This window comes from Misgurnus anguillicaudatus, chromosome 10 (genome assembly GCF_027580225.2).
Source record: "Misgurnus anguillicaudatus chromosome 10, ASM2758022v2, whole genome shotgun sequence".
Classification (NCBI taxonomy): Eukaryota; Metazoa; Chordata; class Actinopteri; order Cypriniformes; family Cobitidae; genus Misgurnus; species Misgurnus anguillicaudatus.
This window is the reverse complement of record NC_073346.2, coordinates 15,637,866-15,652,346: the sequence shown is the minus strand read 5'-3', so window position 1 is coordinate 15,652,346 and position 14,481 is coordinate 15,637,866. Positions and strand designations below refer to the sequence as shown.

The following is a 14,481-nucleotide window of genomic DNA, read 5'->3' as shown; positions in this document are numbered from 1 at the left end:
AGAATATCCCCAGTTTAAGATTAATGTTAAATAATTGTGTTGTTTTTCACTTGTATTAATTTTTTTTTTTTATTTAAACCTTTAAAACCCGTTTTCTTTTAGTCATGAAGTAAAAAAGCAGGCTTGTAATTGCTTTAAATGGCTATCCAATATCATCAAAAAATAATTTACAAGTATGTAAGAAAAGGTTTGTACTCTAAAAATGCTTTATTTGTAACAAACAGGAGATAAAGAATTTACAAACGGCTCTCCGCACGTTTCAGCACTTAGACAGAGTCAAACGTTTTTTTTAAGCATTACTTAAAAATGTTTCTCATCTGACCATATCCACAGGTACAGAGTCATCATATACAATAAATCCGTGAGGTAGCATTTTAAAAAAACATTTAAAAACAAATGCATTTGTTTAAAGCAAAGCATTTATTTACTTGCCAGGCTACAGGTGAAGCAGCTCTTTGCACCTTCTAACGTCTCATAATCGGTCCTCATTTATGTCCAAGAGACTCAATAATATTCTTTTACATTCAATCCTTTAATCTTTCATATTTAAAAGCGTTTTTGTGCTGTTGCGCATTCATGTATGTGTTAAGCAAACCCGCGTTGTCGTCCCGTTTATAGGCGCATATTACTAATGCGCTCTTTAAATAACAAAAAACATATTGCGCCATTGACTTTAGACTTTAGACCAGGTTTTTGTTGGTCAACGGCGTAGTCTATTTTAGTTGCCTCAAAATAGCAGCGCGCCAACACTGCGTCTGAAAACACCTCGTTTTCAGACCAGAACGCCCATGGGTGCAAAAGGGGGCGCAAATGCATTTACTATTTAAACAATGTGGCGCTAAACGTGAAAATTATAATTGCGCAGGGTGAAAACTAGCAAAAGACACTTGCTTTGGGCATTGCGCTGCATTGCGCTGGGTGTAAGATAGAGCCCATAGACTTGCACGTTTAGTCCAAGAGAAAAGTAAATGTAAAAATAATCAGCGAGGAAAAAAGATCAAAATCTTAAACATAGATACATCTCATAAGCAAAGCCTTTATGTCGTACATTTTGGAAACTGTATGACCCCAGAAGACATACAGACAGACGGGCGTATTGATTAATGGATGAATAGATGCTTTCTGTCTCGAATACCACAGTCTTGTGGCATTTCCCATGTGTTCAAGAAGCAACTTTTCAGACTCTCTAGGAGGGCAACAGGCCAACTAGCTATAGCCACACAATCAATAATTCATTGTATAGAAGACCTTCATTTAGTGAGTGCAGCTACTGAGTCCACTGTACAAGCGACACTGATAGTCTTTGAGAACTTTGGCTTTTGCATTTAAAAAATTCATTAAAATCGTGTAACACCCTTGAACTTATACTTAAGACAGCTAAAGTATTATCACCAAACAAAAATCACAAATTATAGTCAGAATTGCAAAGTAAGGGTGCACGTATCCACCAATATATTGTAGATAAGGAAAAAACACATATGTAACGTCTGAATGTTGTCAGTCCAATAGAGTTTCTTCTTTATATTGTTTAAAGGGGTCCTCACAGCTCAACATAAAAGACAAGCAAGCGTGAGTGACGTTCGGGCCAGTAATAAGTATTGTCACTTGCCCGATCGGGCCAGTGCTTCACCCTCAGTCACAAAAATATTTTCATCAATGTATATTATTTAACATCTTTGAAGCAGACATTTACTTGGGTAAAACACATCGAAAGAAACAATGCAATATTTTGACAGTTTGCTGTCAGTTTACAGGTAAAGCAGAAAAGTTGGGAGCCTTTTTCAGTTATATAACGCGCAAAGCTCAATGCAAAGGGAGATCATAATCTACAAATGAACAGCTGGTTGGACTAAAGTGAACTTTTTCTTGGCTTAGTGACATCACAAACCCAAAAAATGTGCACAAATCCTGCCCCGGGAAAACACACCAAAGGAGTGAGGCCATGTTGGGCTAATTTTATTTTGTTGCAAGAATGTAAACAAGAAGGACAACGTTATTTGGTTCCACTAGCCAGTTAGCTAAATGCTAATTCATGCTTATCTTACAAACAACTGCAAACTTCTTTTAATCCCACCAGCGAACTTCAAATGATTATTTGACAAGACACAAAATATGTTGTTTTAAGACATTCGTTTTTTTAAGACATGTAGTGTTTACTCACATGCTCCTTATATCTACAGGCACGTTAAGCACGGTTATTTGTTCTGTTTGGCCACTGTAGTAAAGCCATGGTTTATTTTCGTAATGGGCTCACAGTTCTGCCAAAAGATATTTGGCTACACTCTTTCTACAGTATAAAGACAAAACTAATGATGCTATACAGTCACTAGCGATCATTTTAGATCCGCAGTATGTAATCAAATACAAATAACAGTGTATCTAAAAAGTATGAAACAACTACAAACAAAAAGCATACCATTCTGAAACATCCTGAAAGATCTGGCCTTGTACAGTTTCTGTTCGATCCTCTTCACTAATATCCCCCTGGTCTGATTCAGGCTCAGATTGATATGGAAATATTAATGCCACTGTTTACAACAGTTGTTCTCAAACTGGGGGGAGATTGTTCCAGGGGGTGCTCAGTTTTATGACATTTTATAAAATACATTCATTTATCATGAATTCTGTGTAAACCTCATAAAAATAAGGCTGATAACCAACAGCACTACTTTGTATAATTTAATAAGTTTTGTTTAATTCAGATTTTATGTTTTACAATGTCTTATGTCATAAATTTTATTTGGGGGGCCACGAAGGTCACAAAGGAGGGCATCGTATACAAGTGGGGGCGCACGGCAAAAAAGTTTTAGAACCACTGGTTTACAATACAGTTGTACTTTATTCACAGCATATATGACTATAACCTCTTCACGAGCTACTATTATATTATCACTGCACAGCGCCTATCCACCTGTTTCTTGACGTTAATGTGGGCGCCGCCGTCTTTGAGCTTTCTTGTTTATGACTTCCGGTGAGCCACTAAAGCTAATGGTAGTCTATTGCGAAAGACACAAGTGTGCCGTTTTGACTGGCTGTTTAATGTTTATTATGAAATCCAGGAAGGCCGACATAATTTGTGCAGTTAGGTGTTGCCATAATAGCTAATACAAACGCAGTAAATCTTTAGAAAACATTTGTTTTAACCCCATCCACAAGAACTGAATGTGTATGTTGCGCACATGCACTCATGATCTGTATTTACAAATCCATCCGGTAAAACCTTTCATAGAAACTACCAGTAAACAATAAATACAATAATTGTTTAAAAACAACTAATATTATGCTGTAAAAATATGCTGATTTAGCTGATTTATTTTTTATGCTACCATATATTATTACAAAATGCGATTACAGTACAGAATATAACGACATTATCTGCTTAGTTAATGTTTATAATAGTTCGTAATGTGTTTGCGCATACTTTTGTTATGTTTTAAATGAAAAAGCAAATACTTTAAAAAGTAAGCAAATAACTTCATAAGCTCACGTCTCCACCTAGTGCGTAAGAAGCGATGTAATAATATTTTTATAAAACGAAAACAATACTAATATGTTTATTATGGTTTGTTCAAATAACTTACAATGTGTTGAATGATACAGCTGACTGGGTCGGACCGCATAAAGCTCGAGAATTGCCGTTTAAAAAAACTGAAAAGTTAAAAACACAAAGTCTTGGTAAATTCCATGTACAAACTCTCGACTGACTTTCCCATTGTAAAGATACTGGTATGTCTCTGTGCTTTTATATTTGCGCACTGAAGACCTGTCACCTCCGATCAACAACACGAAATGATTGAATATATCTTCGTATTTCAAGCCACTTTTTAATTTCATCCTCACACTGGTTCATACATGGCAGGTGTAGTAAATATTAACTGTTTAAATCATGTTTTATGCGTGCTCCCAATACACTGTTTTCTACCGGCTGGCTATTGAACCGGAAGTCTCGCGCAAGAAGGGAAATACGTCACATCACTTGCGTCCACGTTCGAGAAAAACGTGGATAGCTACCGGTTGTATTACTGTTTATATGTCGGGGACTGTATCTTTAAACAGAAGAGCAGCATTTATTGATTTAACTTAATCTTTTGCTAAATAAAAAATGTGCTACAATAGAAATATCCCATGCATTTGATGAGAACAAGGTATGCGCTGTTCAACTTTTCTTTCTTTAGTAATATTTTATCTTACGGCATTAAGTGAGCCCTTGGTGCCCCCTTATAAAAGAATGGTTTATTAGCACAAAACCCCTAAACTAGTTGGATAGCATGACAAAAAAGGATGCACCGATTCTGGCATCAAACAGACTGTGAACATTTAGGTCTCCCCACAGCCTGCACAGATGCCATTATAACTGAAAGAGGTGGCAGTCTAGCAAACATTTTACTGCCATTTAGCTGAATTTAATGCCGCTAAATGCCACATTTTGAGCCTTTGTAATGTTCCTCTGACACTACAGTTTTGTCCCCCCTGGAGTCTGGATTTTACAAGCAAGAGAAGTCTACAGTACACTACCAGGAAAAGGGGGCTTTTTGCAAGAGCAAGGCCAAGCTAAAATATGGCTGGGGAGATGAGTCTGTGATTGAAGCTTTTTAATGCAGTTTGTGCTGCTTGTCTCTGTGATGGGCTCTTTACTGACCTTATGATCGTATGTGTGTGTGTGTATGTGCACGCATGTGTGCTTGCGTGTGTGTGAGATCACCGAATGTCTCTCAATGCTTCAGTGCAATAGGCAATTAGAGCAGAAAAGTGCTGGCACTTTCAGCCTGTCTGTCTGCCTAATTATAGCCATACACACACACACACAGACGCTGCATTGACTGATGTGCTGTTTGCTGTGGTCTGGAGACAGACTGCATGAAAATCAGCTCATTAAAACACACGCATGCATACGATCTGTTCATTTATTACACTGCTAATTACTGATTTATTCTTCTTGTATCGTCACTGCGATAAGGATGTTGTCAAAAGAGTGACTGTGATGTCCGTACACTGTTGGCAAAGGCATTAGAGTAAAAAGCTTAAGAGACACACCCATATTTACACACAACAGAGTCACACCACCAGTTCAGCACGCATGTTGCATACGAGCAGCTCAAGAAACCCAGTGCAAACAAACCCTTCAGTTCACAGACCAGAGCTGTCGATCTGCTCCTCAAACATTTACATGGGTTCATCTTTCGTAGTTGATTCATGCTGGGAAAGTCAGTATTTGAGCACATGGGTGTGTACAGCTAAGCTTGCGATGTTCAGTAAAACACTGTATGGTATACAATACATTCATGTGGCAAATATTCCTGCAATATACTGTAGGTTAACTTATGGGATAGATAGGGGCATTGTTCTCCTCAGCATATGTGTGTGTGTGTGTGTGTTTCAGCATGATCGGAGAGCTGTGCGAGATTGATAACACACAGAGGACAAAGCGACAGGCCACATAATAGCAATAAAATACATATATAGGATTTTTAACACCTTAGTATGTGTAGAAAACACATTGTATGCACTTCAAAAAAATCAAATGTTGGGTTATTTTTTTGTTAACCTATGGTTGTGTCAAAAGGAACAAAAACAATTGTTGGGTTATAAATGAACCTCTGCTGGGTTGTTTTGGCCCAAAATGCGACGTCGCCTCCCTCCATTGTAATGAATTGAAGCCAAAAATGCCCGACCATGGTCGCCACCATGTTACGTAAAAACGTAATTTTGGAGCCAAGGCATGCGCAGAAGGAATCGTCCGTGGAGCCAGAGGCGGAGCCGCGGTATCAAACTTCCGCCCAAACGCTGGCACGACCAATTCAATCACGCCAAACATAACGACACGCCCAGTTTCTATAGCATTTTAATTACTAGCTAAAAGGAAACTTTTCACAAAAATGAACACTTGAATATATATCAGCGTGATAACAACTTCTTGAAAGGACCAAAACCATCTATCGGAAACTTTTATTGGAAGTGTAAATATTTTTTTATTTAGAGCAGAGTCCCATTCGTTTGAATGGAGAGGGGGCGATCAAAGAGCCAGCGGCTTCACTTTAGAAGACTTATGAGGCACACCCGTTTCAACCCATTGTTGGATCAAATTTGGATTGTAAATATTTTTTTGCAAAATACTGTTTGGGTAAGTTTGTTTTTGACCCAACCATAGGTTAGAAATAAAAGTTTATGATTTTAAATACAAATCTAAACAAGAAACAATTTATTATGTTACAAAGTCACAACAAAAAAACATTTAGAAATTTATGTAATGTTTAAATTATTTTGTGAAATAATTGATTTTATCATACCTTTGTGCATAGCGCACAGAACGGTTTAATTTTGGTCCGTTGCTAAATATATAATATCAATTAACTAAATAAATTGGATACATTAATTCACCTTTCAAATCAGCGAATCATTAAAATATAAATGCATTCAGCTCTGAACATCGCTACGGGACGTCGCATTGTGCCGGGTCACGATAAAATGAATCCTTTGAGAAGCGGCGTTTGATGTGGGCTCTTTCATTTAAAACTGCATTGTGATGGAAATCAGGACAGAGAGACACGGTGACAGGAGAGCAGGGAATCTCCTTGGTGATAATTTAAACCCCTCCCTCCCCTTTGCAGCCCACCGGTGACGCAGCAGTCCGGTTGTGCGAGAGAGAGAGGACCCGCGAGATGCTGCTATCTCAGAGGACGACGTCACCGCGAGCTCCCCCCTCCCGCTCCTTCTCAAACAGGAGGTAAGCAGTCGCTCTCACATGCATGCAGTGCTTCAGAGCAGGCACACGCCTTCCTCTCTCTTACTCTCTCACAGGCACTCTTGTCATTTTGATCTGTTTGTTCCTCCCGACTGTCACTTTCATTTTATTCATTACATCTCCCTGAAGTCGTTTTCTTTCACACGCACACTTATCTGAAGATGTGCTGCTTTGCCATGCGTTCCTTCCTGTGGCCATTTGGATCTTAAAGTCGTGCTCCAGAGGCTGAACGCAGAGACTAGACCCCTCAAAGCTCTCGATGTGGTAAGGCAGCGCAGATGCCGACATGGGCAGCAGGCGTGCATTGGCCCCGGACCCTCCCCTGGAGGGCAGGTTGATGCCGGCCGCTCTGGTGGAACAGGAGGAAGACGAGGAAGAGGACGAATCGTCAGACACTAGCAGCGGCGAGCGAGCCACCGTGCCGACTTTCGACGTTCCGTATTTTCGTTACATCGACGAGGAGGGAGAGGACGAGGAGGAAGAGGGCGAGGAAGGCTGGTGCAGCAGTCGCTCCTTGTCGTCTATTGATGAGGAGGACTTCAGTGATTCTTCTGTTTCCCACAGGTTTGCCGCTGTGCCTGCCACCCCTGAGAAGGTGCTGGAACACCTGCTGGATCAGATGAGGATGGACGAGGAGCAGAGGAACCCCCAAAGCAGAGAAACAGGTGAGCCGTGACCTTTTGACACAGTAGTGAGCCTTACATTTTTAGTGATACTGTGAAAGTGATTGGCAGATGGTCTGAAGTTATGTTCTTAAATGCTGGACTGTTTGAAACCAGTTACAGTATGATCATCTTAAGTCCCCGTTTAATCCTCATAAATCCTCAAATGTTTGAGATGAAGTAATTGTGTACTTTAGGTTTTGCGGACGTGCATCCTTCAACATTCTGGCATGTGCTTCAAACAGCGGTACATCTCCAAGTTTTATTTTCGTGCTATTGAGGTTAATGATCCGTGTTGATCTACTTTCAGTCTGTACCTGTCTGTGTTCTGTCCTGCTGGCACTGAGTTATTTTCAACCGCTCACTTTAATGTCCTGCCATCATAGACAGCGTGCTCTGTGTGAGCTGGCAACAGTTAAGCGAAAGTGAAAGGCAGGTCGTCGGGTTTCACCTCACACATCATTGAAGATAATCCTAGAGGTGCTGTGAAATCTGTAACCCTGAAGAAACAGTACATTGAGTTTAATGAATAATTTAGGGGCCGTATGTACTTCAGCGATCTCATTTCTGGGTCATATTTATTAGCAAGGAAGTAAAATTATAGCACTATTGCACATGTGTAGTTGATCTTTGATGATCTTTGGCATCATATAAATTGTATAGGATCTACAGTAATGGCATTCCCAATGCTCTGTCATAAACGAAGAGAGGTTATATAGTAGTTGTTTTAATCTGCCGAACCCACTTTATGCCTGATTTTCCAGCTTTGTTGTTTGTTGTTAGTGTATTGATCTAGATTCTCCATAGGGAACTGAATATTTCTGTTGGTCCTGGATCAGACATGGAGCAGAACTGGAGATATGTAAAGCTTATCAAGTATCCAGAGTATACACAGTTATGGTTTTGGACAAAGAAACGCAGTCCACACAGAGCAGCAATTTTTTTCAAGTGAATATTGTAAATGAATGCACTCTGGTCTGGTACTGATAATAGCTTGTGTGTTAGATATAAAGCTTCTCTCAGACTAGATTAGAGGAATGAGTAAGTGTTCTTTCCTCTCTGAAAAGCCTGACGCTGCTGTTGTTATTCCCCCTTCCCATGTATGGACGAGGCAGTCTAGTGAAGTGAGATCTAACCTCATTAAAGTCATTGATAGCTAATCGCTATAGTTCAGCTCAGCTCCCCGTGTGGAGCGCACAATCTGTCTGTATAAATCTTGCAGCGCTGCTGCGATTCATCCATCTGCTTTCAGTGCAATTTCAGCCCTCTATTTCACTTCTGGACAGCTACAGTCACACTAAAGTATGAGAGTGGATTGAGCGACAACAATTTCAAAACTTTTTATATTCACTCCGCTCCAGCTCTGCTCCGGTTTCTTTATTTACCGCTCCTCACTCCCTGCTCCCTCACTCTGGGTTCGCTTCATGTTATACAGTGTAAAATAATAGACAAAACAAGGGAATCTGCACTCAACCCCCACACTGAAATTTGCTGCTTGTAATAATAAACATTTATGTAAGGGATAATGTAGAGGCAACGGGTTATTATCGCAGAAATAAATGAAGGGATTATTTCACGATAAAAACCCGCTGCCTGTACATTATTCTGCTTATTACACAGCTATTTACCTAAAAAGTAAGGTAGGAAACATTTAAAGGCACACCGCAGAACTTTTTGGCCACTAGGGAGTGCTAGATATGTATTTTTCACGTCTAGCGCCCCTAGAGGCCACAAGCGCTGCAGCACTGTTGCAAAGGAAAGTAAGATAACTCTTTAGGTCACAAAGTCTGCGGTGTGCCTTCCAGCATGTCATATGAATATAATTTCATTGGTTTTATTTTTTTCAAACGCCAAAAGATCGCATAGCTCATGTTTACAAGCCAGTTGTAACAGTGGTCGCTTGGTTAAAGTGTATATTAAAAAAAATATTGCCTTAAAGGAGAATCAAACCCGGGTCACTCCTCAGGTAGGCTCCAGCTAAATTCACGCGCAAAAACAATAAATTAGTGTCCGGGCGCCAGACAGGACTTTTGCAAGCAATATAACATTACTTACTAGTCCAAAAGCATGATGGCCAAGTCAGCATTGGTCAGGAACCCCTCCTCCTTTAGTTCATGCCAGCGAACTAAAGCTGTCCTAATATTGATACTCGTCCTTCCTTTTATTCTGTCACCATCCCGTTTTCTCTTTATAGTCTCCTCCGACAAAACCTTAGGTATCTTTTTCTTAGTTGCTGCTTCGGCCATGACAAAAACATCAGGAAAATAAATAGTTGCGCTCTCACGTCCGAATTTGAGGAATTGGAGGAAGTGACGTATTCCGTAAAGCAGTCAAATTTTTTTAGTTATTTTTGTGCCCGAAACCCCAAGTTTAAAAGTATGAGTAAAAGCGATACAGACCCCGTTCGGCTATGGTAGACATGTCATTCAACATATTTTAAGTTGATGTACCATCATAAGGGTCTTGAAAATATATTATGAAGGTTAAAAAACTACAAAGTGTCACTTTAAATATTGATTTAAAATATTTTATTAGCTCATTTTTAACAAATGCAGAATTCCGCGAGAAAAACCTGTTTACTTTTGGGTTTTTTAAGAATAGATGTTTATATGTTACTAACACGCTATTTGGTTTAATCAAAATGATTTGCAGCCTCCGGGTTACCGTGTGTTATTAGTTTCAGCCGGTTGTTATTCCGGAATAACAAACCTTGGAATGTTGTGACTGGCCAATCAGAATCAAGCCTTTTATTAGAGTGCTGTGTAATTATAAAGGGTTGCGTCTTAAACCAAAGGCAGCTGACTTGTTGCCTCGCTGACTCATGGGACTTTGGCAGCATCAGGAAACGCATTCGACAGCCTTCATAGAAAGCGTAATGTTTGAAATATAAACAAAGAGCGCCTTTTTGACAACTAATCCCATATTTAAAAACTTCAATACTAATTCCTCGCTAGAAATGCAATCAAAATGTGTAAAAAGTTTTATTTATTTATTTATTAAGTTTTATTATTAAAACTTTATTTAAACTGAAGTTGTGATCCAGCCGCTTTCTTGGCCACCATTTTATATTTCGGAACTTGACCAGGCTCAACCAATCACATTCCCTGTGCACACGCGCATAGAATTGTGGGAAAAGGTATCTCAGGAGTCAGGAAGTAAACCAAACATTGGATTCGGACATGCCTTGATGCCTTCCTGCCTTGAAATGCTGCCTCTGTTGTTGTGGCAGTGACATACATTCAACGCTTCAGACCGTTAAATTTCACATGTACTTTTAAACATTTAACTTTTGGAGAATGTGGATGTTACTTCCATCATTAATGATTTAGCAGATCCATGTGTTTACGGATATAACTCAATAAATATTTAATAAGCCACATTTGAAAAAAGAAATAAGAAACAAAGAAACAAATTAAATCAATTTTCATACAAAAGCATTACATTAAAAATAACACGAGCTTGTGATGGAGCAGTACTGGAGGGCTCTTGGAGCGAGAGAAAAAAAACCGTAGGGGGGGAATCCGCTCCTCGTTGAGGTAAAAAATCAAAAGACAAAAAGCACCAATAATAATTTAAGTGGTCCTTGTGGCTGGTGTGTTATGTTCCACTTATTCTAAAGCCTTGTGCAAATTTTTTGGAGACACAGCTTGCAGTTTAATCCATTATTGACTATTTTGCTTGACATTCAAAGTCCCTATTCACTTACATTTTGTGCAGGCGTGCACTTTGTAGTTTTCATTTTTGAGTGAATCATTGAGTTAACAGATTTGTGCTGGTCATTTCCCCCCTTTCATTGTCCTCTTTCCTAAGAAGCCTTTCCTAGTGAGAATTTCCCAGATTTGTTGTTGTCGTTTGTGTAAACAGTGATAAACTGGTGAAGAAAGGCTGACGTGATCTATGAAGTGTCAGGTGAAGTGGCTTCAATCCTAAGTGCCTGGTAAGCTGTATCCTACTGGGAGGGCTTTGTCAACACAATAAAGCTATTATGGTTCAAATGTTATGACGGATAATAAATTGTAAAGCAGTATGTTTTTGATGCGATTTTTGAAGTGGAAAGTCTTTGCTTTGGCGGACCCACACATAGTTATTTTGTTGTCTGTGGAAAGGTCTATGTATAGTTTCATATGTATTGAGTGTTCTTGTAAACAGAAAGAGAGGGGGAGAGACAAAGAAAGAATCAGACAGACAGTGATTCCCAAAGGAGCAGTCTCGGGGGTTATAAGGCTTGCTGGTATTATGTAGGGTTGTCATGCTTGCCCACCCCTCACATGTACAGGGAGTTTGAGAGAGAGAGAGAGTATTGATTTAATACATCTGAAGGATCCATCGGCTGATCCCAAGTGAATTTTCATGTTTACATCCTGGAAGACAGGAGGCTTCAACACACAAAGGGATTTAAATGTTTGTTGTTTAAGGTATGAAGCCAAAGGGAAGCGTGCAGTGTAAGTATTGATTCATTTAGGAAAGGCAAAGGTTATTTTATTGTTTTCACAAATGAAAAGTATCCAGCCAGCTGTATCGCTCTGCAGGGCTAAAGCTCTTGATATGCTCCATACTAAATCCAAAAACAATGTGATCTAAGAAATAGTAAAAGCCCAGTAGTCATTTTGTATATTTGTGGGTCAGCGCTTTTGTTAATTGTAATTATTTTTAATCACTCACTACATACTCACTATACATCTTACTATCACATGCTTAAAGTCAAGCATATAGTGCAAAATCCTTAGGCAAACATTCAGACAAGCTGCAGACAAACAGCCCATTGGTGCACAATGCTCCTGTGCTCAAATTGAAAATGATTTACTCAGTCTGGTGTTGAAGAACTTCACTGACCTGCACAAAGCCAGAACTGAACCCCATTTGGGACAGATTGAAATGCTGACCGCGAGCCAGATCCCATCGCCCAACATCTGTGTCTGACCTTATGGATGATATTGTGTCTGAATTGCAGCAAATCCCTGCAGCCATGTTCCAACATCAAGTAGAAATTTTCCCTGAAGAGTGAAAATTGTACAAATGAAAAACAGAACAGAGTTTCTTTGCTGTATTGTTTCTCTGCATTCAGTTCAATTGCATTTATGTATACGGTAGACACTTTTATCCAAAGCATCTTAAGCCGGGACAACACTACAAGATTTCCCCTCCTGAGAATCTGAGAGAAAATTGGGTCCAGAACCTTGAATGGTTCCGATGTTCGGCTCAGATTATCATGTAATATGTGACATTTAAGGCCTATTTAGACCACCAGCGACAGTGACCATTAGCGACCGGATACGAAGTGTCTAGCGATGCAACAAAGTCGAGAAAAGTTTAACTTTCTGCAAATGATGAGCGAATTTCGTGAGTAACTACCATTAAGACAGAAGCAGCGGAGTTCACGTCATCCGTATCTCCGTCAGTTACTGTAGTGAACGGTGCTCATTTGTTTATGACAAACAGATTTAGAAACGCCTCCTAACAACCTTATTGAAAGAGACTTGCGTCACACAGCGACAACGTCACTTGTAATGTGTACAGAGCATTACAGATCAAATGTTACATCTTCTGATCTGCTCTAATATTTCATAGATCAGTGTATACTAAATGAGGCAAGGGTGTAGAGATACATTCAAGCTGTTTTAAAGAGCACATATTTTTCAATTCATGATTTTACACATCCTTTAGTGTGTTAGTGTGTATTAGTACATGTTAACGAAATGCAAAGGTACACATCCCAAAATAAACAATGAGTTATCGTTTCCAATGTAAATCTCTTTTCTTGGACTACAACAAACATATGGATTGTAGGCAACAGTTTACTTTCTTGGCCTGTTGGCGTGGGCACAACCGTCATTATTATAATTCCTCCCCCTTCTGACTTTTAACCTTTTAGGAGTCTATGTTTTCAAATTTAAAGAATTTACTGACAAAACCATGATTCAAACACAAGTTTTGTGCAGTGTAGAGTAGCGCTTGTTTTTATTGTTTATACAAACACAAATGCAGACATGGTTTTAGTGTTCTTACCTAACCAATCTGATACGTTCATGCCGCTCTGGCAAAGTTGCTCGATCAGCTTGGTCATCAGCATATTTGTCTTGTATTGATAATGTAGTAAGGAGGATATTACCTCCTGTCAGTATTGCACTGGGAGCTGATCTTTAAAACATGGTAAAAAGTGTCACATTTCATGCTAATGTCAGAGGTATTCGAGCCAATTGCAATATTCTTCACTGTCAAAAAGAAAGGCACAAAGCTGTCACTGGGGCAGTACCCTTTCAAAAAGGTCATAATATGTACAATTTAGGTACAAATATGTATCTTTGAACTGCCAATATGTACCTTTGAAGTACTAATATGCACTTTTTGGGTATAAAGGGTACTGTCCCAGTGACAACTTTTGTACCTTTATTTCTGAGAGTGTTGTTAGCTGGCCAATCCGAAGACACAGCGCTTTTCAGAACAATGAGCTTCAGGAAGGCAGGGCATAGAGGAGCAACTATAATGTACGGTATGTGGAAAATAATGTTTTTTTTAACCATTACCCATGCAAACACATCATGTTTCACCAAATACACAAAATACCGTTGTTTTAGCAATGTAATAGGGGCTCTTTAAAGCATGAAGGAATTACTGTGACAGGTAAAGCTGTTATATATGTTATAATGATGCTCAAAGATTAGAAAATGATACAATTCTGGGTAACACTTTAGTATGGGGAACACTTATTGATTATTAATTATGATTTTTGTAAACTCTCAATTTACTGCTAATTAATAGCTAAAAGGGTAGTTGTTGTAGCTGTTAGGTTTAAGTATTGGATTGGGTTAAGGGATGTACAATATGGTCATGCAGAACAAGGCATTAATATGTCCTTTATAAGCACTAATAAACAGCCAATATGTAAGCTAATAAGACACTAGTTAAAAGTGAGAATTGGTCCCTATACTAAAGTGTTACCCATCTCTGTCTACAGGGAGACTGTTATAGCTTGTAGTGTGAGCATATGGGTGATTCTCACGAAAACTTGGTTTTAAAAATGTCAAGCATGAAAATGTAAAAATTGCTTAAATTTACTTTTTTCCCACCAGACATTGA

The 14,481-nt window shown here is 39.1% G+C and overlaps 1 protein-coding gene across 3 annotated transcripts in view; it reads left to right on the top strand.

The window, feature by feature from the left end:
* rapgef5b (Rap guanine nucleotide exchange factor (GEF) 5b) overlaps nt 1–14,481 on the top strand; it is a 56,874-nt gene that overhangs the window by 24,535 nt on the left and 17,858 nt on the right. For 2 of the 3 annotated variants that reach the window (XM_055209657.2, XM_055209656.2), the window contains exons 10-11: nt 6,609–6,724; nt 7,307–7,407. In XM_055209657.2, the coding sequence (XP_055065632.2) occupies nt 6,609–6,724; nt 7,307–7,407 (217 nt within the window). Of the gene's footprint in view, nt 1–6,608; nt 6,725–7,246; nt 7,408–14,481 lie in introns of all 3 variants that reach the window. The other variant, XM_055209659.2, reaches the window with a different exon arrangement.